The 26,055-nt window shown below is 52.0% G+C and overlaps 10 protein-coding genes across 10 annotated transcripts; 5 read left to right on the forward strand and 5 right to left on the reverse strand.

The window, feature by feature from the left end:
• Positions 1-117: 117 nt before the first annotated feature.
• BDV38DRAFT_236650 (60S ribosomal protein eL27) lies at positions 118-1,816 on the reverse strand. Its single transcript, XM_032053484.1, has 4 exons — positions 1,222-1,816; positions 1,092-1,147; positions 524-860; positions 118-465 (listed from the first exon to the last, which is right to left on the reverse strand). Exons 1-4 carry the CDS (start codon positions 1,226-1,228, stop codon positions 458-460), a joined length of 408 nt encoding a protein of 135 aa, XP_031917999.1. The 5' UTR covers positions 1,229-1,816; the 3' UTR covers positions 118-457.
• BDV38DRAFT_236652 (uncharacterized protein) lies at positions 1,786-9,405 on the forward strand. Its single transcript, XM_032053485.1, has 3 exons — positions 1,786-5,462; positions 5,670-9,101; positions 9,154-9,405. Exons 1-2 carry the CDS (start codon positions 2,245-2,247, stop codon positions 8,914-8,916), a joined length of 6,465 nt encoding a protein of 2,154 aa, XP_031918000.1. The 5' UTR covers positions 1,786-2,244; the 3' UTR covers positions 8,917-9,101; positions 9,154-9,405.
• A 10-nt stretch (positions 9,406-9,415) lies between these two features.
• Positions 9,416-11,617, forward strand: BDV38DRAFT_236654 (TLC domain-containing protein). The gene is made up of 2 exons (XM_032053486.1): positions 9,416-10,403; positions 10,512-11,617. The coding sequence occupies exons 1-2, from the start codon at positions 9,924-9,926 to the stop codon at positions 11,196-11,198; spliced, it is 1,167 nt and encodes a 388-aa protein (XP_031918001.1). The 5' UTR covers positions 9,416-9,923; the 3' UTR covers positions 11,199-11,617.
• On the reverse strand, positions 11,542-14,857 carry BDV38DRAFT_268204 (uncharacterized protein; the record flags this gene model as incomplete). The annotated part of the gene is made up of 5 exons (XM_032056732.1): positions 11,542-12,063; positions 12,114-13,021; positions 13,078-13,180; positions 13,569-14,530; positions 14,590-14,857. 5 exons carry the CDS (start codon positions 14,855-14,857, stop codon positions 11,542-11,544), a joined length of 2,763 nt encoding a protein of 920 aa, XP_031918002.1.
• Positions 14,858-15,023: 166 nt separating this feature from the next.
• On the forward strand, positions 15,024-16,712 carry BDV38DRAFT_175110 (rRNA-processing protein SOF1). Its single transcript, XM_032051992.1, has 3 exons — positions 15,024-15,191; positions 15,247-16,229; positions 16,283-16,712. Exons 1-3 carry the CDS (start codon positions 15,189-15,191, stop codon positions 16,641-16,643), a joined length of 1,347 nt encoding a protein of 448 aa, XP_031918003.1. The 5' UTR covers positions 15,024-15,188; the 3' UTR covers positions 16,644-16,712.
• BDV38DRAFT_175120 (uncharacterized protein) lies at positions 16,713-18,293 on the reverse strand. Its single transcript, XM_032051993.1, has 2 exons — positions 17,529-18,293; positions 16,713-17,399 (listed from the first exon to the last, which is right to left on the reverse strand). The coding sequence occupies exons 1-2, from the start codon at positions 18,042-18,044 to the stop codon at positions 16,782-16,784; spliced, it is 1,134 nt and encodes a 377-aa protein (XP_031918004.1). The 5' UTR covers positions 18,045-18,293; the 3' UTR covers positions 16,713-16,781.
• A 1,248-nt stretch (positions 18,294-19,541) lies between these two features.
• On the reverse strand, positions 19,542-20,869 carry BDV38DRAFT_175125 (Zn(II)2Cys6 transcription factor domain-containing protein). The gene has a single exon (XM_032051994.1). The coding sequence runs from the start codon at positions 20,705-20,707 to the stop codon at positions 19,598-19,600; it is 1,110 nt and encodes a 369-aa protein (XP_031918005.1). The 5' UTR covers positions 20,708-20,869; the 3' UTR covers positions 19,542-19,597.
• Positions 20,870-21,006: 137 nt separating this feature from the next.
• On the forward strand, positions 21,007-21,820 carry BDV38DRAFT_236665 (uncharacterized protein). The gene is made up of 3 exons (XM_032053487.1): positions 21,007-21,215; positions 21,270-21,595; positions 21,663-21,820. The coding sequence occupies exons 1-3, from the start codon at positions 21,020-21,022 to the stop codon at positions 21,780-21,782; spliced, it is 642 nt and encodes a 213-aa protein (XP_031918006.1). The 5' UTR covers positions 21,007-21,019; the 3' UTR covers positions 21,783-21,820.
• A 554-nt stretch (positions 21,821-22,374) lies between these two features.
• BDV38DRAFT_278729 (uncharacterized protein) lies at positions 22,375-22,938 on the reverse strand (the record flags this gene model as incomplete). The annotated part of the gene is made up of 1 exon (XM_032058821.1): positions 22,375-22,938. The coding sequence occupies one exon, from the start codon at positions 22,936-22,938 to the stop codon at positions 22,375-22,377; it is 564 nt and encodes a 187-aa protein (XP_031918007.1).
• Positions 22,939-23,192: 254 nt separating this feature from the next.
• BDV38DRAFT_278730 (heterokaryon incompatibility protein-domain-containing protein) lies at positions 23,193-24,932 on the forward strand (the record flags this gene model as incomplete). Its single annotated transcript, XM_032058822.1, has 1 exon — positions 23,193-24,932. The coding sequence occupies one exon, from the start codon at positions 23,193-23,195 to the stop codon at positions 24,930-24,932; it is 1,740 nt and encodes a 579-aa protein (XP_031918008.1).
• Positions 24,933-26,055: the final 1,123 nt, after the last annotated feature.

Consider the following 26,055-nt stretch of genomic DNA (forward strand, 5'->3'; position numbering starts at 1 on the left):
AAACAAGATATAGTGATATATATCTCTCTCTCCATGGGTTGTGGGTTTGGGGGGGAAAATGATCCAGAGGATGGTCCAGAGTCAAATTGGTAAAAAAATATCAAAAAAAAAAAAATAAAAACTTTGAGACTTAAGTGTTGCGGGAGTCCAAGCCACGGCTAAGAGTCCGGGAATCTGTAGTAGTCACATCGTAGCCATCTCAGACAAAGGAAGATTTTGAATTTGTTCATATTTCCATTTCATTGCGAGGACGCCAGATCTCGGTGGCCTCCTTCATTATCAAATAAGAAAAATGGCCAAGTCCTGGACTTGTACATCGATACATTCCCCCATGCGTCCGCCAGCTATGGTATCCGTCCTCTTGTGTCATGAACCGAATGTGCTCGATGCCCTTTTTTTTCTTGCCTCATCTAAGACCTTGCGCGCTCAAACGACATAACGCCCAAAAAAACCCCGTTTAGAAACCTGTCTTGGGTTAGTATACGCCCATGGATGAGGAACAATAAAAAAAAAAAAAACGTACGAAGAGGAGTGAAGAACCAACGGTTCTTGCCGCTGGTGTAGCGGTCCTCAAGGGCCTTCTTGACGGTCTTCTTGGCGTCCTCACGCTGGGAGACCTCCTTGAAGGTGTCGTTGGTGACGGAGCCCTTGAGACCCTCGAGCTCGAGGGTGTAACGGGTGGGCATCAAGTGGTTGTAGTTGACAACCTTGATGAAAGGCTTGATGCGGCTGCGCTTCTCGACGGTCTTCTTACCCATGCGGCGGGTGACCTTCAGGGGGTAACGCTCGATACCGGCAACGACGGCATAGGCGAAGGGGTGCGCCTTGGAGCCAGTGTCGTTAGGCTGGACAATGACGACCTATACCAGCGGTCCTGTCAGTTTCATCCCTTCACACGTCTCATTCCATGAAAACCGTAACACGCAATTCTTCCGCCCATCTAACTCTCGCTGGATGTCGTTGAATGTATCGTAATTCTCGTCGTCTTCCATTGGAAAAAAAAAAATTCATTCGCTCCCGCCAAAACAAATGCCATAGCACACAATCCGCCTCGCGCAGAAACTGACAAAGGGAATCATTTCGTGTCGTACCTTCTTACCGGCGTAACGGCCACGGGTGATGATGGCCACACGGCCCACTTTCATGACTATCGCGACATCCTGTCAGCTGGCATTCAAACGTAGTAAATCAAAAATCGGGGTGGTAGAGCGATCAACTAACACTTCATTGTGAAAGTCCCGGCGGCAACAAGGTCGATGGGGTTGGTTGTCGATGTGCTTCGGTCGAGTAAAGAGAGTCTCCGCCGTCGACGTTCTTTTTTTCGCTTGAGAATCAGGGCTTGCTCAGGGCTTTTGTGCGCCCACCGCTCATTGGTTGCATTACCGATGCTCCGTCGCTAAGCTGTTCTGGGAGAGTTTCCCCAACAGGCTTAGTGCCCGAGATGCCCGGGGGGGCATCGGACAAACTGTTCTTTTGATCACTTTGGTTCTCTCACCGCCCATGACGGCATTGTTTACTCGGCAACGGGGCGTTCTATCGGTTGCTAGGACGAAGCTTTGATGTGTACACGAGAGATTGGGCCCGATGCTGGTTGATGCCCCATGAGCTACCATTCAAAAATCTCTCTCCAGTTCTCAAACTCCACTCGGCTGTTTGGGTCACTTTACTTCTTTTTTTAATTGATTATCTACTGCAAGATCGACTCGGGTCTTTTTCTGTTGTGATCCGTTCGTCGTTTACTTCCTCCCCTCCCCTCCATCCCTCGATAGCAAGCGCTTTGATACGTTTTCTTTTTTTTTTTTTTTGTTCTGTTTTTCACAATCCTTGCTTCCCTGCTGTACGACGTGCTTTGATGCGACCAAGAGTTATCTGCTTTTGCTTTGTTTTGACGAATTGATATGCCTAACGACCTTAATTGACGAACATTCTTCTGCGCATTCCACCTACACTAACCCCTCTTGCCCCCGATCCCAGATTTATTCTTTCATCAACGAACGAACCATACAGGAAGTTCACCCTATAAGCCAGGTCTCACAATGCCGGCGGCTCACACTCGCGACGGTTCCCGAGATCGGGAGCTCGTTGTCAGAAACCAATCAATTCCCATGTATGTCTCAAGTCGCACCTAAACAAAGGCTTTCTGCCGCCCCATGGCAAATGAGGGACTGCCTCAGACTGACCTGGACATCGTGGAAATGAAGGTGGGACAGTTCAGATCCCGAACGGGCGCCTCCGCCGCTGCCCATGAATCCCGGTTCGACCAGTCCGGCGACGAAGGGCAACGTTTCGCCCGGTATCCAAGCGATGGCGGCTACCTTTACAGAGAAGATGCGGGAAAACGCCCCAAGTCCATATATCTCCAACCCAATGCCACCGAAACCTTCGTCGCCGGAGAAGTCTCTGATCAAAGGCCAATTCCACAAGCGAATGCAGTCATTCCAGAATAGCTCGGATCCGCGATCTGAGTTCCTAAACTACCTAGAGAGCAAATCGCCGGAACGGCCTCAACGAGCGTCAACGTTTGATTCTGCGACAAAGCTGCCGGAGAAGAGTTTAATGAAGTCTGAGATAGAAGAGCCGGAGCCAGAGCACGAGCCCCCGAACTTGCTCATCTCGCCCCGGTATCTCTCCAAACCGATCCTGGGGGAAAGCACCCCCCCTTCTGCCACCATGCTCGCGCTGCAGAACATGCAACTACCCCCCGAGCCTGCTTCGCAACCAAAGAGCGTCGAATCAGATCCGTTCGTGGGTCCGAGCCGTCCTCCTAACTATAGCTTCGAATCCTTGTCCACGCAAATCCACAGTCTCACCGACATTGCCAGCAACCTCCAGCGCGAAATGGCCCAACTCAGCCGGCGAAGCAAAGACAATGCGACAGACCTCGTTAGCCTGAAAGCCGCCACGAATGCGCGAGACGAGGATATCCGGAAAAGCCTCCGGGAGCTATCCTCCAACTTGAACTCGAGGTTCTTGGATCCTGATGCAGCCACAAGGTTTGATTTCAGTGCTCTCCTGGGTTCTGATAGTGGTGTTAACAATAGGGAATCGGATAGTTCTCCGAACTCGAAGAAGAGCTATGGACGGATGCCAAGTCCTAATCCCTTCGCGGCGGCAATGGAACGCGAGTTGGCCGCTTCGCCTACGCCCATATCCGATGGATCGGCCAGTATTGCGCTATTGGAGAAGGTGCTCCGGGAGATGGCCACCAAGGAAGGTCAGGAAAAGCTCACGGAATTGGTCGACGAGATTAAAGCCCGCCCCGTCTCCGACGCTTCCGGCGAACCGCTTGATAGTAGGACAACAAGGATGCTGGAGGAGATCCTGAGTATCATCAGAGATGAGTCGGAGAGTAAGGCTTTGGTGCGGACACGTGCACCCTCTGTCACCGGTTCTACTGCTTTCAAGACAGGCCGATCAAAATCCATGGACCCTGAGCATTTATACATTCCGGACCTGGACATGGTCCCCGGGGATAACGGCCGACTATCAACACGCTCTATGTCCCACTCTGACGAGCAGACGACGGAAGAAATGCTATCGATCATGCGACGTGTGAAGAACAGCGTGATTGAAGGAGGCGGGATGACCAATGAAGTGAAAGCACTGGTACGCGAGTTGCGCGGCGAGGTGCTGGGCATGGGGCGAAACCTGGCCCGGAAACTGGACGAAATCGAGATAGCTCGCGAGGCCGCAGAGGACAAGCCAGCCGGCCCCGGAAAGGAGGAGATATCCGCGATTGTCAACGACTGTCTATGCGACCTGAAGGAGCAGCTGGAAGCAATTGTGACCGAAAATAAGCAGCATTCAACTGCTCTGTCAGAATTCCGCTCCGCGATGGACGGCGCCGAGATTTACTCCATTGTCCAACGGGCCTTTAATGATCTCGACTTATCACAGTTTCGGGATGAGCCAAGGGGCGCCACGATGGAGAAGGACGACATCCTGGATGCAGTTCGAGATGCCTGGGAAACGTACAAGCCCGAGATTGAGCTGGAGAACTTTGGACTTGAACGTGATGAGATCTTGGAATGTTTGTCAGATGGTCTCAAAGCCTATCAGCCGCGGCATGAAGATGCTGTCACATATGATCAAGTCCTGGCAGCTGTACAGGCGGGTATGCAGCAGTTTGAACAACCACCCACTATCACCAAGGACGAGATCGTGCACACAATCCGTGAATGTCTCGAAACCTCTCAGACTGCTACCAGATCCGTACACGACGAGAAGCTGGATGCTATCCGGGAAGATATACTGCAGGCAGTTACCCAATCCGTAGCATCCCAGAGTGCACTTACAAGGGAGTCACTGGACTCTGGCCTTGGTCGCGAAGAGATCTTGAGCGCTGTCGCAGCGGGTATCCAAGCGCACTTTACCTCTGCTCGCCAGCTTGAGCAACCACACGTTACCAAGGAGGAGGTCGCCAGTGCGATCAACGACGCATTCTATGCCCAGCAGTCGGCTGTCAGTACCAACATCCAGCCTACAGTTTCCCGCGACGAAATTCTCGCTGCTATTGCCGAGGGCCTGGAGGCCCAGAACAGCATGACCCGGGAGATCGAATTGAACAAGGACGATCTAATGGAAGCTATCTCAGCTGGTCTTCACGAAGCCAACGCCGAGAACCACCATGTCGGGGATCAGATCCTTGAACGAGTCATGGAGCACCATGACGGCATGAGAGAGGAGCTGAAGCAGCAGTCTCTTGCTAAGGAGAACGATACCATGCAGATCCTGGACGCAATCAAAGATGGTATCGCTGTCGTGCGACAGGAGGTCGAAGGTTACGCTGCTACCGCCGCCGAAGCCTCTGGCACGCATGAAATCATGGACACCGTGAAGGAAGGCTTCCGACTGCTCCAGGCAGACATGGAAAGGACAATTGCCGAGAGCGTAGTGGCTAGTGTTCCTCGCAACCCGGATACCCCAGAGCTTCTCGATGCAATGGAGAAGGAGTTTGAGCACCTTCGATCTACGATTAGCTCTCTCCTTCGGACGGAACAGAGCACCTCAAGTGATAAGGACGAGATCCTCGACGCCATTCGCGATGTCTCCGAGGCTCAGAAAGGTCCCAAGAGCCAAGACATTGCCAGCATGATCAAAAATGAATTTGAGCAGCTCCGGGAGTCGATGAACATGAGTCTTGTTCGTGCGGAGCCCGAAGCGCCGAAGAGTGACAAAGATGAGATCATTGCCGCTCTTCGTGAGAGTCTGGACACTTTCCGGAGCGAGAAGAGTGAGAAGAGCGACAAGGATGACATCATCGCTGCACTTCGCGAGCATCTCGAGAGCTCCCGTGGTGAGCGCTCCGATAAGGATGAAATCATTGCCGCTCTTCGTGAGAGCTTTGACACTTTCCGAGGCGAGAAGAGCGAGACAAGTGAGAAGGATGAGATCATTGCTGCACTTCGCGAGCATCTCGAGAGCTTCCGTGGTGAGCGCACCGATAAGGACGAGATCGTTGCCGCTCTCCGTGAGAACCTCGACGCTTTCCGGGGCGAGAAGAGCGAGAAGAGTGACAAAGATGAGATCATTGCCGCTCTTCGTGAGAGCTTTGACACTTTCCGAGGCGAAAAGAGTGAGAAAAGCGACAAGGATGATATCATCGCTGCACTTCGCGAGCATCTCGAGAGTTTCCGTGGTGAGCGCACCGATAAGGACGAAATTATTGCCGCTTTGCGGGAGAACCTTGAGACTTTCCGTGATGAGGGCAGTCGTTCGCGGGACCTTGGCGAAACTGAGTTCTCAACTGGTGACCTGATTGACGTCTTCAACGATGGTGTTGGTAATATTCGGGATGACCTGGGCAAACTTCTGGAAAGACCAGTTGAGTTCGATTACAATGAGCTTCTTGACACTCTGAAGGAAGGGCTTAGCAGCCTCAAGGCTGATGTTGAGATGCTGCGCAAGTCCCAGCTGGACGCAGAAGACGTGACCACAACCAGAGGTGGAGAGCTGATGCTTGCCAGTCAAGCCAACCAACCTACCCCATACAATCAACCCGACATTAGCAGTGACATGGAAGCGCTCAAATCTCTCATTTCCCAGCTCCAAACAAAGGTCGAAGCCATCGAATCCACACCACGAGCCGCTGAACCAGCCACAGACGCTCTCAAGAAAGAACACCTGGATGAGGTCCTGGCAGGCCTACACGAACTCCAAGGTTCCGTCACGGGCATTGTGGCGCGTGAGAACCCTCCAGATGAGGCCACGGCCAAAAAGGAGGACACGGATGCGATCGAGACGTTGTTGCGGAGCACGAAAGCTCAGCTGGACGAGATGAAGTTCCCCGCTGCGGACGAGCTGGCAAGAGCCGAGCAGCTTGGCAGCTTGGAAACTATAGTCAAGGAGACGAAGGAAGCCCTATTCGAACTAAGCACCCGTTTGGAAGCCGAGGGCCCGACCAAGTCCGAGATCGGTACTCTGGAGACTCTCATGAAGGATATGTGGCTTGCCCTCGACGAGTTGAAAGGCAAAGGCCCAGAAGGCGGGAGCGACACTGAGAAATTGGTCAAGGCTGACCTGCAGACAGTAGAGGCCATGATATTTGAAGTGAAGACCCAACTCGACGAGTTCAAGCTTCCCGACCCAGAGACCTTGCCTACCAAGACCGAGGTTCAGGATCTATCGGCCCTGGTCACCGAGTTCAAGGAGAAGGTGGAGGCTGAGAATGAATTGACAGCCCAAGGATTCGAGGCCCGCAAAGTCGAACACGCCGGTCTCGCCGAGAAGATCGAGGAAGCCAAGGCTGTGGTTGAAGGACTTGGCGACGAGCTCAAGAGCAAGCTGGACGGAAGCAGTGAGGGTCTCTCTGAACTGAAGCAGCTTCTGGAAGGCTTAGCGGTCTCTGCAGAAAGTTTTACGACAGTCGAAAATGTTAAGGAGCTCACAGAACTCATCAATCGCGAGTTCGAGCGGGCACGCGGTGAACAGGACGCGCACAAGCTCGAAAAGGAGGAGCGCGACGCGGCTTCTCTTGTCAAGCAGGACGAGACCAGAGCGGCTATCATCGTGGAACTTGGAGCGAAGATCGACGAGAAACTGGGCGAAGTCATGGCTAAATATGATGACATGCAGACTGCGATGGATACAAAATTCTCGCAGTCTGTTGAACGTGACAACGCCCACCTTGAAGCCGCTACTAACACTAAATCCCTCGCGGAGGACATCAAGCTTGTTATCGGTACCATGGGCGACAGCGTCAATGAAGCCTGTGAGCGTATCAGTGAGGATACCAAGTCCTTCCTGGAGAAGGTGGATGTCTCGTATAACAAGATGGAGGAGATGCACAATGAAGTGAAGACCCAACAGGAACAGGCCCGATCTGACATTGAGCGGGCAGCAGCTGCAACGGATCGTGTGGAAAGCAAGCTGCACGAGTTCCACCCACAAGTCTTGGAGTCTATCCAGGAGATTCTCAACATTGTCGGACAGCATTACGATCACTCGCAGAAGTCGGCTGAGGCTATCAAGACGGACCTGTCTGCTCTTCCTTCGACTATTCCCCAGATGCTCCCCGCTTTGCCACCCCCCGAGCCCGAAAAGTACGATGACAGCAAGGTCCAGGAGAAGCTGGATAACCTATTGCATCATGCGAAAAATGAAAAGGTGCAGGAGGCCCTCAACATTCTGGTTGAGCGGGTGACAAACGACCAAGTGCATGAGAAACTTGACCAGCTCCTCAGCCAGACGACTAGCACCAATAGTCAGATGTATGACAAGTTGGATGAGCTGCTCAACCACGCTGCGGAGAATAACGGGCCAATCCACGATAAGCTCGATACCATCATCGATCATGCAACAAATACCGACCAGTCCGTCACGCAGATGATGAAGCTGGACGAGATGCACAAGGATATTATGGAGACGTCCCGCAAGATGACCGAGATGTTTGCAGCCCAGTCCGCAATCGTGGCTGAGGATAACGAACGCAAACGCCGCGAGGCGGAAGAGGCTGCGGTTGCTCTCGAGCGGCGAAACGCACAGAAAGAGCAAGTGGAATCCGAGATCGTCGACCTCAAGGATGAGAAGGAATCTCTTCTGAAGATGATCCAGACCCTGAAGGCCGAGAAGGAGGACCTTGTTAAGCAGACCACGAAACTCGGAAAGGAGCTGTCCAGCTTGGAGATGGCTCTGGAGCTCCGTCACGAGGAGATGCAGGTCATGGAGGACCGCGCAGACAGTCTCGAGAAGCGCATCTTGGAAGGTGTTCTCGACCACGCTCGTAGCGTTTTGCTTAGCCGGCCCAACAATGGTCTGAACATGAAGAAGTCGCGGGGCTCTCGGGCTCGCGGCCCTAGTGCTGCTAGCACTTCAAGCACTGCACGGGAAGCTCGGAATATCTTGAACAACAGTGTTAGTATGGCATTAAGGAAGCGGTCTCAGGCACAGTCCCAGGCCGGGGCTGCTACTCCGACGAAGGACGGCAAGGAGAGACGGATCCTCAGTTTGAGTAACATGACCGGCAACCGCGGACCTACCGATCGCCAGTCTAGTGTCGGCAGCGGGTTTGCCAGCTTGAAGCGCAGTCACTCTGTGAAGTCCAACGTCTCCGACCGGAAGTCTTCCTGGGGCGGCAGAAGCTCCATGGTAAACAAAGAGAATGAGGTGTTCCCCGAGGAGGACGAGAACCGCAGTGACATCGAAAGCGACGTTGGTACGGGGCGAAAAGCAAGCTACGCCAGCAGTATAAAGTATGGGGCAGGTAGCACCGTGTCTAATGATCGACGAATGAGTGGCTCTAGCACCGCCACTGAGATCGTTGGCAAGGGCTCAGTTGCCGATGATGGGGACGGTGCTTCGGAGACACTTGACGATCCTAAAGCCGACGATCCCGAACTAGACTCCGAGTCATCCAAAATGGTGCTTTACGGACAACATAGCGACAGTGGGATTGGTGTAGCGAGCGTCGCGGGGTAGCTTCAGGTGATGGCCTGATTGATGTTTTGACCTATGATCATGTGCAGCCTGATATGGATTCTTGAGATACCACCGACGGATGGTTCCGCCGGACAAGTTCCAGCAGTGTTTAGGGTTGTTCTAGACTCGTCTCTTTTGTACTTTCCTTTGTTGATAGTTTTGTTTAGCTTGAATGCATATGATGTCTATTCTTGTTTAGCGATAGATACATCACAATAATATATTTATGATCCGTACTTTGCATGTGTCCCTTGCACGACTGTAGTCCAAACTTTCTAGTCACATAATAAAACGCCATTCCAGACGAATATCTCTGTTCTGCTGACTAGATCTTGCCTCATTCTTAACCATGTTTCCCACGCCGGATATCCACATGATAGGCTTCGACCGTGATGTCAAGACTCTTGGGATAGAATTTGCCGGAGCATAAAAGCATACAACATTGACTCACGGGCATGGGTGATACGCGTGTTTCTCGAGTAAGATAGGCCGAACTGTGGTCCATGATAGCACTCATATATAGCCCTAAAAACAGCATATTCTGGGACATCTAGACCGCTCAGCTGCATTCTGGAAACATCAACTAGTGTAGTCGATCAGGGCTAGTGATCCAATCACGAGGCCCGGGGCGATCAGCAGGTGCTGAGTCAGCCTCCCCAACGGTTTCGTCCCCACGAATCAGGCATCCGCAAGGCACGCGAGCAACCGCGGCATTTCATTAGTTTATTCATCACTAGAGATGCATAAGTGACCTTCTCCTCACCTCAGCTCGAGACCATGGCTGGCCTGGGGTCTCTCTAGACACCGCCGTTTGATGAACGTCCCCTTGGTTCACTTCGACTTTCCTCTCTCCGTCTATATCCAGTATTCCAGCTCTCGGCTGTTATACTGGAGTCATCAAGCTCACGCAACTCTCCGACATACACTACATCATCTACCGACTAGGCACCGATAATAACCCTACCCTCCAACTGCTCTCACCTCGTCGCCAACGCCGCCAACCCGGCATGTTGGACCCCTTCCCCCCTCCGCCAGCATGGCTCCGAGACCGCGTCGAGCCCTGGGCCCTTTACCTCAACGTCCCCGCCCTCTCAGACCACATCCATGAAGTCATCATCGCCTTCGCTGGCTACCAGTTCATCCACTCCTTCCTCTCGCCATGGCTCTCCCCTATCCTGTTCCCCCGCCACTATCCACAGCTGAACAAACGCACCAAGCTCAATTGGGACGTCCATGTCGTCTCCCTCGTCCAGAGCGTGCTCATCAACGCCCTCGCCCTGTACATCATGTTCTTCGACAAAGAACGCAAGAACATGGACACCGGAGAGCGTATCTACGGATACACGGGCATGTGCGGACTCCTCGAGGCCCTAGCAGAGGGGTACTTTGTCTACGATATCATAGTCAGCACGATGCACATTAGAATGTTTGGCGTAGGCATGTTATTCCATGCTATTAGTGCCTTGTGGGTGTTTAGTTTTGGGTTTGTATGTCTTCCCTCCCTCCCATTCCATATCCGATATAACAAAAGAACCTCCGCCTCTCCTACCCCATATATCAAGCAAGAAAAGAGAAACTAACAAAATCCTCCCCAGAGACCCTTTGTAAACTTCTACTCCCCAACATTCATCCTCTACGAACTCTCCTCCCCATTCCTCAACATCCACTGGTTCCTGGATAAACTGAACCTAACCGGGTCCAAACTCCAATGGTACAATGGCATGCTCCTCCTCTCCGTCTTCTTCTCCTGCCGCCTCGTCTGGGGAACCTGGCAATCCATCCACGTTTATAAAGACATGTGGTTCGCCCTAACCCAGACCTGGTCTCTATCCCCCCTTGCGGGAGGATCTTCCGTGGGCCTGGACAGCGCCATCAACTCCGCCGTCTTCGGACACAGGGCCAAGCTTGCAGAGCAGTGCGTCGATGAGGTCTGTAAGAGGGCGAATGAGGAGGTGTTTAAGTATGCCGGGTTCACGGCGGGAGGTGTCCCGACGTGGCTTGTGGGGACTTATGTGGCGGCGAATGTGGTGTTGAATTCGTTGAATTATTATTGGTTTTCGAAGATGGTGGAGACGGTGTTGAAGAGGTTCAGGGGGCCGAAGGAGGGTGGTGCGAAGAGGAATGGGGAGGGGGAGAAAAAGGAGGAGGCGGTTGAGGAGGTTGTTGAGAAGGTTGTGCTTGAGGCTGCTGCGTCCCTTGAGGAAGAAGAGGGGAGTCCGTTTCTTGGGGAGGGAGTTGCGAATGATGTGGATGTTCGGGGGGATGTGAGGAGAAGGAGGTAGTGTTGAGTTAGGGTTTGGGTGTGGGGAGATGTTGTGGAGGGTAGATAAATGGGGTTGCGCATTATGGATCGGTGCTTGGTATATGGTTATTTGTATTCATCCGTTCGGGCTGGGGGCTTGAAGGTTGTTTATTTGCATATCGAACTTATGTTGCTTTCTGATCAGATATAAAGAGTTTCATTAAATTCATCTTACTATATTCGAAGTATATAGTAGATTCGTCGAATTCACATCCCAAACACATACTTAGAACTAATGGGTACATAACACTCCCAACCAAACACCGCATGAGCGCCCCAGCCAAAATCCGAAGATAGCTAAACAAACACAACCAGTATACCAATCACCGCAGCATGGCCTCCGGCTTCGCGAGCATGTACCGCACCGCTTCGCGGGCCACCGGCGAGTCCCAAGCGCCATCGGCACCTCCGCGGCGGAACTCCGGGCCAGTGGCATCTTCGCCGCCACCGCGCGTCGCCTCGCCCAGGATGGTCTCGAGGTCCCTGCGCTGGGAGTTGACCCAGCGACGGAGGAACGTGGCGGGGTCTTTGCTCAACGCCGTGTAGAAGGAGTGTTTGGCACGCGAGTGTGTCAGTGCCTGGACGATGAGCGACACTTGGTCGTCCAGAGTGGAAATCTGTCGCAGCCCGGCGGTATACTGTGGGTTCTGGGTCAGAGCGAGCATCTTAGCGCGGAGCGGGTCTTCCACGGCTACTTGAATGTCGTAGATGGTGGGGGTGGGGTCTTTGTGGAATTCCTCATCGACACGGATAGTGTATGGAAGCTTGATCGGGTCAAGGGGACTGGTGTGAGGGCCGATGCTCTCTGGGATCTGTGGGAAGAACATCTGGTCTCGGCCGAAGATCTGTAGACGTTAGTACCAAACTGTTAAATAGTGAACAAGATGAAACATACAGATCGCAAACGGTGATCACAGCGGACCAAACGCTTCTCCTCATCCTCTTGTAGACCCATCGCGCGGATATAATCCCAAATTCCAAGCACAATTCCGCTGCGCGTTTCCTCCTCGACATCGAGCACCTCCGCCAGCTCCTTGCTCAGCTTATACCGCTCGGGAGTCTCATCTCTGACAAGGCTCACGGTAACATTCAGGTTCTCCTGCGAAGCTCGAGAGAACTGCAGAGAATCGAAATCGGCTGTCGGCGGCAGTGTTACAGTATTAGCCGGAAGTTGTGGCTTAGTCCAGTTAACAGTCTTAATCTCCTCTGGGTTCGCGGTTGAAGACTTGTCGAAATCGACTGTGATCGTTTTGAAAAAGTGCGAAAAGCGCTGCTTCGACCGCTTCGCGGCGTTCTTCTTGGCCTCCTTCCCGTCGTGATCCATGGCATCTCCATTCGCCTGCGTCTCGTTGCCCTCGTTGTCGCTGTCCTCAGGGGCCGTAGGATCGGCGTCATCATCCAGCAGTCGTCCCTCTATGCGTACCTTGTAACGCCCCGAGCCGGGGTTGGTCACTGACCCGTTCTGGCCAGTTGCGCCCTGCCACGGTTGGTTCTCGACTGTGTTTGTAATCCAAATGCGCATCGTCCGGTACTTCTTGACGGTCTTGCTGATCGAATCCTGAATATCCAACCTCTTCCGGACGATGGCGGCGTCCAATCGCTTCTCCAAATCGCGCAGGTTCTTATACTGCTGTACGCCTTCCCCGATCACTACATCTTCGATGCCGTCGGGGATATTCTTGTCGGTGGGCTTGCGGCTCCGGCGAAGAGCAGCATCGTTGGGGTGTGGCATGTTGCGCTGGGCGGGGATATACTGAGCGGGAACAGCGTGCTGTGGCATGGGTACAGGCATTGCTTGGCCAGCTGTGCAAAACGAGATTAGGAGTGGGAGATATACGAAATCAAGGGGTGGAGACTACCTGGTCCTTGGGGTCCGCGACGAGGCGTGGCAGGAGACCGTTGGGCGGCCTGCGGGAACCCACGTCCGTAAGTGGGCGGCATTGGAGCATTCATAACTAGTGGCTAGCTAGGCAGAGCAAAGCGAATCCACAAGGCCCTTAGTCGGGTTTAAAGGAGTTCTGGGACGATGAAGTAAAGAACTCTCCGATGGTATTGAAGATGTTCTCTTCGAGTTCTGAAAGTCGCGATTCTTTTGCCGCGATCGCGCTTTACCCGTTTAGGCCATGCCCCAGAACACCAAAGCGTCGACATCATTGACATGTTTTGACTACGATCTACTTTTGAAGTTTTTCATTGCGAAGTAATTCTACGTGTATTAATGTCTCCACCGTCTATCGTGCACCGGATTTATGTCTGTAATGCTATATCATTTCCCAAACATAACTCAAAAACCCAACAGGAGCCTTTACTCCAGCTGGGATGCCTGATTAGTGTACAACTCTTCCACCACGTTGCTCAACTTCTCAATAGTCTCCAGGGCAGCGTCATATGCTTGATCGCGCTCCGTCTCGTCGAATACAATCAAGCATCCAGAGCCCTGATCTAACACGCCAATGATCACCTTATCCAGGATCATCTGCGAGAGCTTCCGCTCCACCTGCGGGGTGTCGAGCCCTACCATCTTGGCAATATGGTCCAGCTCAACCCGGCTGAAGGGCTCAATGACCTTAATCAGATTCTGCTCCAACATGGCATCATACAGTCGGCGGAGGTGGTTCCGAATAAATACGTCGCTGCCCAGCTCGAACCGGTAGTCCGAGAGGGCCTTTTCATATTCTTCAAGCGATCGATTGGCGTGAGCGCGGGCTACAGCCTTCATGGCCTCGAGACGCGGGCTAGCGTATTTCTGGGCCTGCTTGGAGCCGAGCAAAGTCGTCACATCATCCCCCAGGTTCAGCATAATCTTACACAGTAGCATGTATTGAAGAGCTGCTGTGGCCTTGTCGCTTTCGTCGAGCGAGCTGTATCCCTCCAAAGCTTCAATGAAATAAGAGAAAGCAGTAGTAAAGTCCTTGTCCTCCGCGTGCAGCATACCGCTTTGCATGTCTAAGCCGGCTTGCAGATTCGGAGGGGTATAGACGGAGGCGGCCGATGTGCGAGAAGCTGTCAAAGCAGCGCGGCCCTTGGCCTGGTTACCCAAAGCATGATACACCCGAGACTCTAGCAGCTGGACCTCGACCAGCATAAGTTTATCATCCAATCGCTTCAGCTCGCGTAGGAGGGAGTTGATCAGGTTCAGGGCATCATAGTAGGATTGCTTCTGCATGTAAATGGCCACAAGACGGGTCTGAAGGTTCTGTCGAAGGAAGGATCTCCGCTCTGCGATAGCCCAGTCGATGCAGGATTTGATGACGGAGGTTTGAATATCGAGTGTATTAGGGATCTCACTGAACAGGTCCAGTAACTGGCGGACTATATAGAGTCAGTTCATTGGGACTGGGCGAGTGATGCATTGGTGCCAACCAGCTTACCAAGCTTTGCTGTCTTAGCTTTTGCGAATGATGAGAATGAATCCCGGCTAGTCTTAATGAGCTCAGCGATCTCGTTCGGCTTCTTCTCATCCCGATAAAGCTCTCCCAATCCGACCAAAGCACTTTCATAATCACGCGACGAAGCTTCCGTCGATCCTGGACCTTGAGAGAGGATGTCCTTGTAGATGGTCTCGGCCTTGGAAGCGTCCTTCTTCGCGAGAGCCCGAGCTTCCTCTATCCGCTGAGCGGTTGTCGAAGAGGGCGCCATGATTGAACGTCTTTTAATGTGAAAGGGGACGGGGTATTGAAGTTTCGTTATAGAGATAGCTGAGTAGTGAGAGAGACCCGAGGAAACGGGAAAGAAATAAAGGTTTCAAGGTGGAGGGGATGTGAGATGTCTTGCTGATGAGGATAAGTCACCAGAGGTATCGTCACTGTTGGAGACGGTCCAAGCTACAGCCGCCCCTCACCGCCCGCGGGTTGGCGAACCAACCAGGACTAATAATACCCGCCAAAAAAAAGTATCTGGAAATTTTATGTCCGCCGCCAAAACATTTTCTTCTTTTCTTTCTTCTGCCGTTTAACACAGTAAGAGCGTCATGGTGAGTTCAAATTTCTACATACACTAAGTGAGCATGTTACTTATTCCACCACTAGAAAATTAAAGCTCTTTCTCGCCCTACTGCCTCGCAGCAGGCTCCGGGATCAGCTGTCGTTCGACAGCCCCGAAACCTTGACCCGGCGCAACATCCATTCGAACGTGCTCGAGAATATACGCGAGCTCTCAATGCCACCAAGCTTGAACGTCTTTTCGCTGCACCCTTCTTGGCTCAGATTGGTGATGGCCACGTGGACGGTGTATACTCCATGGCCAAAGACCCAGGCTCGTTGGAACGTTTCGCCAGTGGCAGTGGTGATGGAGTGGTCAAGGTCTGGGATTTGACGACCCAGGGCGAAGTTTGGAACACAGAAGCCCATGAGAATATTGTCAAGGATGTGTGCTGGACGCCTGATCGGAAATTGCTTTCTTGTGCGGCCGACAAGACCGTCAAGTTGTTTGATCCGTACAACTCATCGTCCGATGCTCCACCTCTCGCAACTTATCTCGGCCAGGGTGCCTTCACCAGTCTGTCCCACCATAGACATCTTCCTACCTTTGCTGCGTCGTCATCATCTCAGATCCAAATCTACGATCTCTCTCGGCCTTCTTCCACGGCCTCCCAGACCCTCAACTGGCCCACCAGTATTGACACCATCACATCGATTGCCTTCAACCAGACAGAGACGTCGATCTTGGCATCGACCGGTATCGACCGCTCTATTATTATGTATGATCTGCGAACTTCGTCCCCGCTCCACAAGCTTGTCCTACGACTCGCGTCGAACGCCATCACGTGGAACCCCATGGAAGCATTCAACTTCGCGGTTGCCAACGAAGATCACAACGCCTACATATTCGACATGAGGAAGATGGACCGCGCGTTGAACGTGCTGAAGGACCACGTGGCAGCGGTCATGGATGTTGAATTCAGCCCGACGGGTGAAGAGTTGGTGACGGCGTCATACGACCGAACGATCCGTGTGTGGAACAGAGCCCAAGGTCACTCGCGTGATATTTACCACACGAAGAGAATGCAACGGTATGTATATTTGGCTCACACTGACGGAAACAAGTGTTGCTAACAGGATACAGTGTCTTCTCTGTTAAGTTCACACCCGACAACAAATACATTCTGTCCGGGTCGGATGACGGCAACATTCGACTCTGGCGTGCCAATGCCTCCGATCGCAGCGGTATCAAGAGCGCCCGTCAACGGGCCAAGCTAGAGTACGATCAGGCTCTGGTTCAAAGATACTCACACATGCCCCAGATCAGAAGAATCAAGCGCCAGCGTCATGTGCCAAAGCCGATCAAGAAGGCCGGCGAGATCAAGAGAGAGGAACTCAACGCGATCAAGAGACGCCAAGAGAACATCCGGAAGCACACCAGGAAGGACCAATTGAAGCCCAGACAGAGCGAGCGCCAGAAGATGATCTTGACATCGGAGCAGTAAGGCACCGCGCTTTCTCTGGGGATGGAGACATACCACATCCGGTCATATGTGGGATTGGTTCGGAGGACAACTTATATACATCCTGCAGACTTTGCATTTCCATGGACGTCTGCATTCAACCCGGTTGCACGTTACATCTCATTCCGTTTTCGCTGCCTTCGGTTCATCATGCGATGTCTGGCTTGACGTTTGCGCTACCGCATGGTCGACTCCACTCAAGAATCGGGCAATACGCTGCAGACCTGCAGGCAACACCGCATACCAGTTCACCATCGTGGCGTACGCGGGCAGTCGGATGACACCCCCTCTTCCTTCATCTATCGCAGAAATGATTTCCCGAGCAACTTGGACTGGTTCCAGAACGGGGGCGATGAACTTGTTTGGTGTCTTGACCGATGAAAATAGTGGTGTCGCCACCTGTCCTGGCTCAACCAAGATCATTTTCACCTTCTCATCATCCCCCGACACACGAAGCTCCGCCTCTAACGTCCGATGGAGCGCACTCAGGCCGGCCTTGCTGGTCGAGTAATCCGCCAGACCTGCCGGACATAATTGGCCCAAGACCGAACTGACATTCACGATCGTACCGCCATTCGGAGCAGCCAGCATGCGAGGCAGGAACGTCTGGCAGGTATGGAACACCGCGAACAAGTTGGTCTGGATGGTTTTCTGGAATGCCTCGGCGGAGAGCGACAAAAGCGATTGACCGTTGATGCGCGCCGCAGCACAGTTAATAAGAACTGTCGGGGTACCTAACTATCGGGGAATCAGCATCATGTATATAAATAGGAACGAATACAAAAAAAAATCCGACAAAAGTATCTTAACCCTTCCACTTCTACTCCAGACGTAACCCAAGTAGACAAAAGCAAAAGGACAACAAACCTCCTCCTCAATCCTCTTAAGCACACCCTCCAACATCTCCCTCCTCCCAACATCACAGGTATAATACTCCACCCCCTCACAAATCTCCACCTCCGTCGCATCCTTCAAATCCAAAACAGCCACACCAACCCCCCTCATGGCATAAATCTCAGCAATCAACAACCCCAACCCACTCGCGCCTCCAGTAATAACCACCACTTCCTCACTCAACTCCACCGTCCTCGGCAACCCATACGCAACCCGCGCATTCACCACCCCCGCCATCGCAACCACCGTCAACAAAACCGCATACGCGGTCGCGAGGATAAACGCCAGATCAGTGGTCGGTGTCACCTGGGCGCGTAGACAGAGCACCAGAATCCAGGCCGGCCAGGGGTGCAGGATTGTGCGCCGTAGCACGCTGCAGATGAGGTCGAGGGTTAGTGCGGAGTACCATTTCGGGGGTTGGGTTGGGGTGGTGGTGGCGGCGGTGGTGAGGATGCGTGTGGGTTGGGAGGGTGGTGTGTTTGGGGGCATTGTTGGTTAGATTGGGTTTTAATTGTTCAGTCGTTAGTTCATTAGGGGGTTGGGGGTATTGTTGATGTTGGTGTTGGTGGTTTCAACTGTTTTGTTCTGTTGATAACTAAGGTGTGGTTCTTGCGATAAGGTTGGCTTGGGATGGCGCTAGGCCGTTTGTGGGGGGCATTCAGGTACCGCGGTTTTATAGGGCATGTTCTGTATGTACAATCCTTATAGCCTGAGATGGATGTCATAGGAGGATTGAGAAAGGAATTGTCTGGGATATGGAGTAATTAGATCATTCTATTAGTTTATTTACTTCTTGTAGAACTCATGGTCTCCTGATTTCGATCAGACAACGCTGTGTATATATATCTCTCTCTCTTTTCAACATAACCAGAGACATTGCCCTTTGTCAACAGCTTACGGGTTCTACTAGATCACTCTATTAGGCTTCCAGGGTAAACACATTCATTTCCTGTATTCTAAATAATTGTGTAATATGTTACAACTGTATAAGCTATAAGCGTCTAGAAATGATGGAAAAGGCCCACTGCACATGTTGTGAAACCTACCACATATCTCCGGTGCACAAGCACCTCAAATTTCAATTCGACGGCCTCCTATCTTTGGAATAACCATTCCTACTGTTTCAGACTAAGCCTTGCCCTTTCTCTATTGGTTCTGGATCATGTCACTCAGGGGTTTAGAAGTAAGCTGTGCGACAATTACATGCGAATGATCTTGTGGATCTCTCGGAACATATACTTCTCGGATATGATATTGAGTGATCAATAAGCCTGCTTATGCTGCACTAGATGCTGGACATCACAATGGTGTGTTGAGTGCTTGTGTTAGAATAGAGGGTGCAGTTGGTTTGGGGGAGTTGGATGAGTGTTTGCACTTGGGGAGAATGGGGATAATGTAATTGTTATGGTTTGGGGATAGGAACTGGGGTCGATCTTTTTTCTTCAATACTCATTCTTATAAGATTATTATTGCTTCGCCTCATGCTGTATTGTTGCATAAGAAGGTGGACTGCTGTGGTAGGGCGCCGGGCACTGTTACTATTTGGGTCGAAGAGGTCCACTTGCGGTATTAACATAGCAATTGTCCTCAGAGATGGTATTTTGGCCGTAAAATCCTGTATTTATATGTCATAAGTTTATCCACACCGGTAGACCGAGGTATGGTTCTGCTCTTAGTTCGGAGTAGACAGCTCCATGTCTTAGAGTAAGCCTCACTATCGTCAATGGCAGACCCTCTGGGATCCTGTAGTAGTGCACAACTTTGCGTCTCGGATTTTTGAAAAGCCGGTATGATAGGAACTAAAGCACCTCACTCAAGATAGGTCTAGTATGTCCGTTGATAAAGGAGTTCGGCGATTGAATGCTTGACGATTAGCACTTGGCCTGGCTCGCTTATTCATTGATTTCATTAGGATTTCGGCATAACTATCCTGAACACAGAAGCGGACGTCTTCCAGAACTTGGAGTAGAGTAGCCTCATACATTCGTTAGTTCTATTTCATGCTAAGACCCGATCCAAAGAGATGACATCGAGCCACCTCCTCAATCCTCCAGCTTCAACATTTCTCTATACCTCTCACCCAGACAAGGGGCAAGCAGTGTTTTTTCAAATTCATCCAACTTCCCCGAGACTCGTCCGTTCGCAAAAGCTCTTGCAAAGTCTCCATAAAGTACTGTGTCTGAGTTCAAACAGTGCGACTGGGCGAGCCATGAAGCATCCGTAGTCATATCCCAGAAAGTGGTCCCAGATGTGAAGGGTAGGACACTCAATGCGCGAATAGTCGTACAATGTCCTACTTTCAGGACTGAATACAAGCCTTCAATCAGTATGGAAATGATAATAGTTCTCCGAATACTCTCTGCAAAGATCCATTCCTGCCAGGTTGGCGTGGGGCCTAGTTCACTGGTGCGACCTTGTAACTGCATGGTCCAGGCTCGCAAGGTGTCCATATGCTGCTCCGCGATTGAGCGTTGTCGGATGTCACCGTCGAACAGCTGAATAATGTGGAATATTATTAAGGCCTGTACTGCCGCGAGAAGCTCTTCGAGAGTGTTTCCTTGATGATTCTGTTTCACAAGATTTGCAGTTTTGGCTTCTAGAATATGTAATATCGTATCTTCCGTCTCTGCTGTTTTAGTATAGTAGGAAGCCGACACGGTGAAGGCATCTTGAATTGCTTCTGGGAGGGATATGTCGTATAAGCGACGATGGATAAACGGAGTCCTCCGGGAGCGAGCAAACATCTGCGGGTAGCTCTTGATGCTTTGTAGAAGCTGCCTCGTTGACCACTTGTCAATAACAGAGGTCTCTGGGACATAGCCAGCTGGGAGCAATGTTGGGATGGCGGATAAAGAAGGGCTAGGAGTAAGCCACGAGGTGACCAATTCTGCATCACTGAATAGAGTGAAGTCATCCGGCAGAAAAGCCGGAAGAATATCATCCAGTGAGGGTGATGATGGTGGCTGGATTGGTAGAATCTTGGGAGACTGCAGTCTTTGCTGTTGGCGCTGTCCTCGGATGTACATGCATTCCAGCCCACGCGCAAGACACCGCGAGCACTGCGGAGTTTGGCGGTCGCAGCGCCGCTTCCCTCCAGCGCATGCGACGCATGACTTCTGTCGAGAACGATTGTAAGGTACTGTGCGGGACATTTCTTCGAATTATGGGGTAGTTGGGAGGTTGAAAAGGAGGATGACGCATGAGATCACGGTTGAGGGCAAAACTCCGCAGCAAAGTCCGCAGCCCCCACCATCAAGTCCGCAGGGCTGTCTGTCCATGAATTAATATTGGAAGATCCCCTCCGCAGACTTATGGAGTCATACATTGAATTAGTCAAGTCCGCAGGAAACATGGTATCTGGTCTTGAACTATGTGATGTGGTGACAACACATAAAAGGGCCTTGTCGTCCTGAGTCTTGGAGAGATCCGTGTCCTGTCAACAAGAACACACCTCGTCCACTACAATGGCCATCACCGAACTTATTTTCCCTTCGATCAAGACTGACCCTGACTCACTCAGGGAAATCGAGCAAGACTGGCCGATAATCAGCAAAAGATTAACACACCCTAATCCTGGCTTGCTGAATGCCTATCGCGGCTTTCTCCTCACCGAGAACGAGGTAGATGTGAGAGATGCTCACAGAGAGTTCCTTCTATTTGGTATGTGTCCTTGGTTTATCACCTGGAAAGGCTTCTGACATGATTTTGGTATAGAGTGGGTTAAAGCGGAAGATTTCTATGCCTTCATTAAGTCCGCCCAATTTGGCAACTTTGCTGCTTCGATCAAGCATCTGGTGAATGGGCCGCCGATGCTACAACTCTTTGCAACCACCATCAGCCCGAGAGAGGCAGCTTTGGCCTCCGTTGTTGAAATCATCAGGTTGGGTATCTCAGAACCTGAGAACGCGGAGACATCCACACAAGTATGGGAACGGATCTCTCGCTTTCTTTGTGGGAAGAAGGCTTCCGTCACGTACGGAACAAGCTCCAATCTTGAGAACGAGGTCGTTGCCGGCATCATAGGATGGCATAGTCTAGAGGTAAGGCCAAAGACCCTGTCCTTCCTTGTGATCTATTACGGGGCATCACTTTGCTTACATTGAACAGACTCGATCTGAGATAATCCAAGAGGCCGAGTATACCGAAGCGTTGAACTCACTCCAGTCCCTAGGAGACGTCAACCACATTACCGTCGACATTGCTGCAATGGAATTGCCACCCCTTTAAATGATATCGTATGAGGTGGAAGCCGGTCTATATATTGGTAGCTTGTAATCATCTTCTATGTCATCACTCTTGTATATCTCTACTCCAAATCGTGTGGAATCAGTGAATCAGTAGGAACGTATATCATCATTAGGAGTTTTAGCTCGTACCAATTCCAACGTCAACCTCGTTTTACAAAACTTGTTATCAAGAGATTGACCTTTAGAATTGGTATGGAATAATACAAAACAAGGCACGGGTGAATTTATCCTATAGAAACTCTCCTGGCGGATCGTTAAGCAAATCCCAGTACACGATGGCCGCTTCCTTGTTGAGAATGCAACTGAGATTCCCCTAGCTTGAGCTTCCAATGATGAACTTGGTGAAGATCGCGCCTTCCTTTCAGATTATGTCTTGTCTCTTGTCTGGCCACCGAACTGGATTTCCTCCGTCATTTGATTCCTTCATCTGTTCACATTCTTTCTCTCTCTCACCCCCAATCATTACTGAACCACCACATATCTTCTCTATCATTAACATTCATAACTTACTACAGTCAGTTATCTTTTACTCACTGCAACGCAAGGTACTTTTGCAGCTGCCCCAGGCTGATTCAGTAGACTCCACCCCACCCAAAGATCTCATCTCTACAAATTCCGCAAGATGGCTTCACAGCCTTGGAAGGGCAAGCAGCCAGAGCAAGGGCCGTCACAGCCTCAAAGGCTCGAAGGAACATTTGACCCTTCTGAGCAGCCAGGGCAAGGGCCACAACAGCCTCAGATGCCCAGAGATCTTTGGCAGCCCGACCAAGGGCCTTCACAGTCACGAATGCCGAGAGGAACACTTGACCCTCCCGAGCAGCCAAAACAAGAGCCGTCACAGTCTCGGAAGGGCAAAGGCCTTTGGCAGCCAGAGCAAGAACCACAACAGCCTCAGATGTCCAGAGGCCTTTGGCAGCCGGACCAAGAGCCTTCACAGTCTCGGAAGGGCAAGGGCCTTTGGCAGCCACATCAAGGACCTTCACAGCCTCAAGGACCCCCGGAAACACTTGACCCTCCCGAGCAGCCGGGGCAAGAACCTCCACATCCTGAACAAGAACTGCCACATCCTGAACAGGAACTTCCACAGCCTGACGGGCCCACAGAAGCACTTGACAATGTCCAGCAGATGACCGCATGGCTAGGTACCGAGAGATGGACCCGGTCACTTCAAGAAAGGAACCAAAGCATGCCGCCTGCTCTTAAAGTAACTCGTAACATTGACCGACTCTGCACAAGATGCGCAACCTTTCCCTGGGAAACGATCTGGAAGCCAATGCGCCGTGGGAAACCCAGTCGGGCGACGAGTCAACCACACCCACTCAGCACCATGTATAACCATGTCAGGGCGGCTTATGAAGGTTGTCATCTGTGCGCTTTGATATGCGTCGCCATGTTCAGCCGTGGAGAGAGGAGGGTGCACATACCCAGATGGCAAGAATATCATCTGAGCGTCGAAGGAACGAGCGCCGAATGGGACAGCCGAACCCAGCCAGCGCCAAGGAGATGGAGCCGTGATACGTTAGATGCAGCCACCCGCATATCACACCGTATGGAATCTGGAAAAGGGGTGCTTGTGATCGAAGTCCCAGAATGCGAACCCGCGAAGCTTTCGGTCTCCTTTGCGCAACGCGTGGAGCCATCTCTTTCATCCACTGTTCGATCTGGTGGGCGTACGAGTGGCTTGGCCAGGCACTGGATGAAGATATGTGATGAATCACACCAGTCCTGCCAACGCACTCCTTCCGTACTCCCAACCAGGGTCATCCAACTCCAGATCGTATACGAAGAGTTGAGAGCCAAGCTCCTCATTACCAACGGGGAAAAGGACCAATACGCTGCTCTCAGTCATCGCTGGTCTTCTTCGACCTCATTGACAGTTACCACAGGTAACTTGGAACAATTAACGCAGGGGATCAACCTTCCCGAGTTATCACGCCCCTTTCGCGACGCATTGGAAATCGCCGCCGGGGTCGGACTCCAGTATATCTGGATTGACGCCCTTTGTATCCTCCAGGATGACGCTCACGACTGGGCCAGGGAATCTGCCAAGATGGGCGATGTCTACCGGCACGCCCATATCACGATCAACGCCTTTGCGTCGGCCGATGACAATGGACAATGCACCACGGCGTACGTTCCTACTACATTGGTGGATTATGCCTGCCGGATCGGGGAGGAAGTGTATGTCCATGAGGAGGATGGTGGACTCGCGAATGTCTACGAGGTGGAGGGTGTCCTTCAGACACGGGGATGGGTTTTCCAAGAGGAGGCGCTTTCCCCACGACGTCTGTACTGTGGAAAACACCATCTGGTCTGGCAGTGTGCGGAAATGTGGGCGAGAAACGACAGGCCATGTGGGTTTTCCGGGGACGTCTTTGATAAACCCTTCATGTCTACCTACCCATGTTCGAATTGGAAGTTCGCGTATCGCCAATGGCGCCAGATGGTGCAAGACTATACCCGGCGCAACCTGACAGACCCGGCCAAGGACAAGCTTCCAGCCATATCTGGCTTGGCCGCGGTCTTTGCACAACACTTTCCAGGTCATCGTGTTGGAGATTACCTCGGTGGAATATGGCGAGGCGATCTATACCGTAGCCTCCTTTGGTACCGTGCCGGTAACGCGATCGACCGAGACCGACGCATCGATGGGCCATCTTGGTCTTGGGCGTCGTGGGACGGTCCGATTGATTTTGTCTTGGACGACGACGATGCCGGTTGGCCGGCCAGGATGACATGGCCACCGCACAAGAAATACCCATGCAAGGTGCGAGCGGCAACAACGACATTGACGGATCCGGCAAACAAGTATGGTCGAGTCTCATCGGGCAGAATGGTCATCAAAGGAAAGGTGCTCATGAACGCGGGGCGATTAGGCGAACAATCCAGACGCACCAGGACAGCGGATCCAGAGATCCACCTGGACTATGACGAGACCTTTCCAGCGGATAGCGTTTTACTTCCTATCACCCATCGATCCGGGCTCCTGCTGAGAGTGGTTCCGTGGAGTGCCCATGAGGCGATCCCGGTCTATCGGCGGATCGGATTGTGTATACGCCCAGCAAACCAAGACGATTTGTACTGGCTGCGTGGCGCTCGGTGGGAGACCCACGAACTGACTCTGGAATAAATAAGTAGCTTCCTTCCCTGCACCAAGCGGGGAGACGATAAGGAGCAGGAACCGGAGACCTCCGCCGCCGGATTTCTTTCCCGTATGTACTACAGGATTCGTAGTCGTCGTCGTCGTCGATGAGCAAATGACACTATGTTCTTATTCATATCATTTAGTTTTTTTGCACTGCTTCCCAGTAAACAGAAGCAAAGACTAACCCACTGCTTGCGGTCTTGATCGACCGTCCACCCACTTGTATAAATAAATTTATCTACTAGGAAAAAATGCCACCACCGCAACTCTCCCCCGCAATCCAAACCATCTCCAACGTTCGTTTACACTCGCACCGTCCAAATCCAACCACCTACGACCTCACCCTCTCCAGAGAACAAACCCTCAGCTCCATAGCTCCCCATCCTCACACTACTACTACTACTACTACTACTACCCCAAACAAATCCCATCCGCCTCTCGCCCTTCCAGCCCTAACTCACCCCCACATTCACCTGGACAAAGCCTACATCCACAATTCCACCGCCATCCACCCCCAAACCGGCTCCTTCCAAGAAGCCCTCACCCTCACAACCCAAGCCAAATCCACCTTCACCGAGCCCGATCTCCACCGCCGCGGTGAATGGCTCTTATCCGAGTCCATCCTCAACGGCGTCACAGCCCTGCGCGCCTTCATCGAAATCGACTCCACCGTCCACCATAAATGTCTCACCACCGCAATCCACCTCCAACACGCATGGCGCAACCACTGCCACCTCCAACTCGTGGCCTTCGCCCAAGACCCTCTTTTCTCGGGCCCCCACGCCCCCGAAAATCGAGACCTCATGCACTCCGCCTTCATCGAACACGGAGACCAGATCGACGTCATCGGCGTCACGCCCTACGTGGAAGCGGATCTCGAAACGGCAAAACAAAACATTCAATGGGCCATCACCACCGCTTGGCAACTGGACAAACATGTCGATTTCCACCTGGATTATCATCTCGACCCCAAGAAGGGCCCGTTGGTTTGGTACGTGCTTGATTGTTTACGGGCCGTGGGATGGACGAAAGCCCGCACAACGAAAAGGGTTATGTTGGGTCATTGTACACGGTTTACCCTGTTTGGGGGAGATGATTGGGATCGATT

Source organism: Aspergillus pseudotamarii (assembly GCF_009193445.1).
Source record: "Aspergillus pseudotamarii strain CBS 117625 unplaced genomic scaffold BDV38scaffold_6, whole genome shotgun sequence".
NCBI lineage: Eukaryota > Fungi > Ascomycota > Eurotiomycetes > Eurotiales > Aspergillaceae > Aspergillus > Aspergillus pseudotamarii.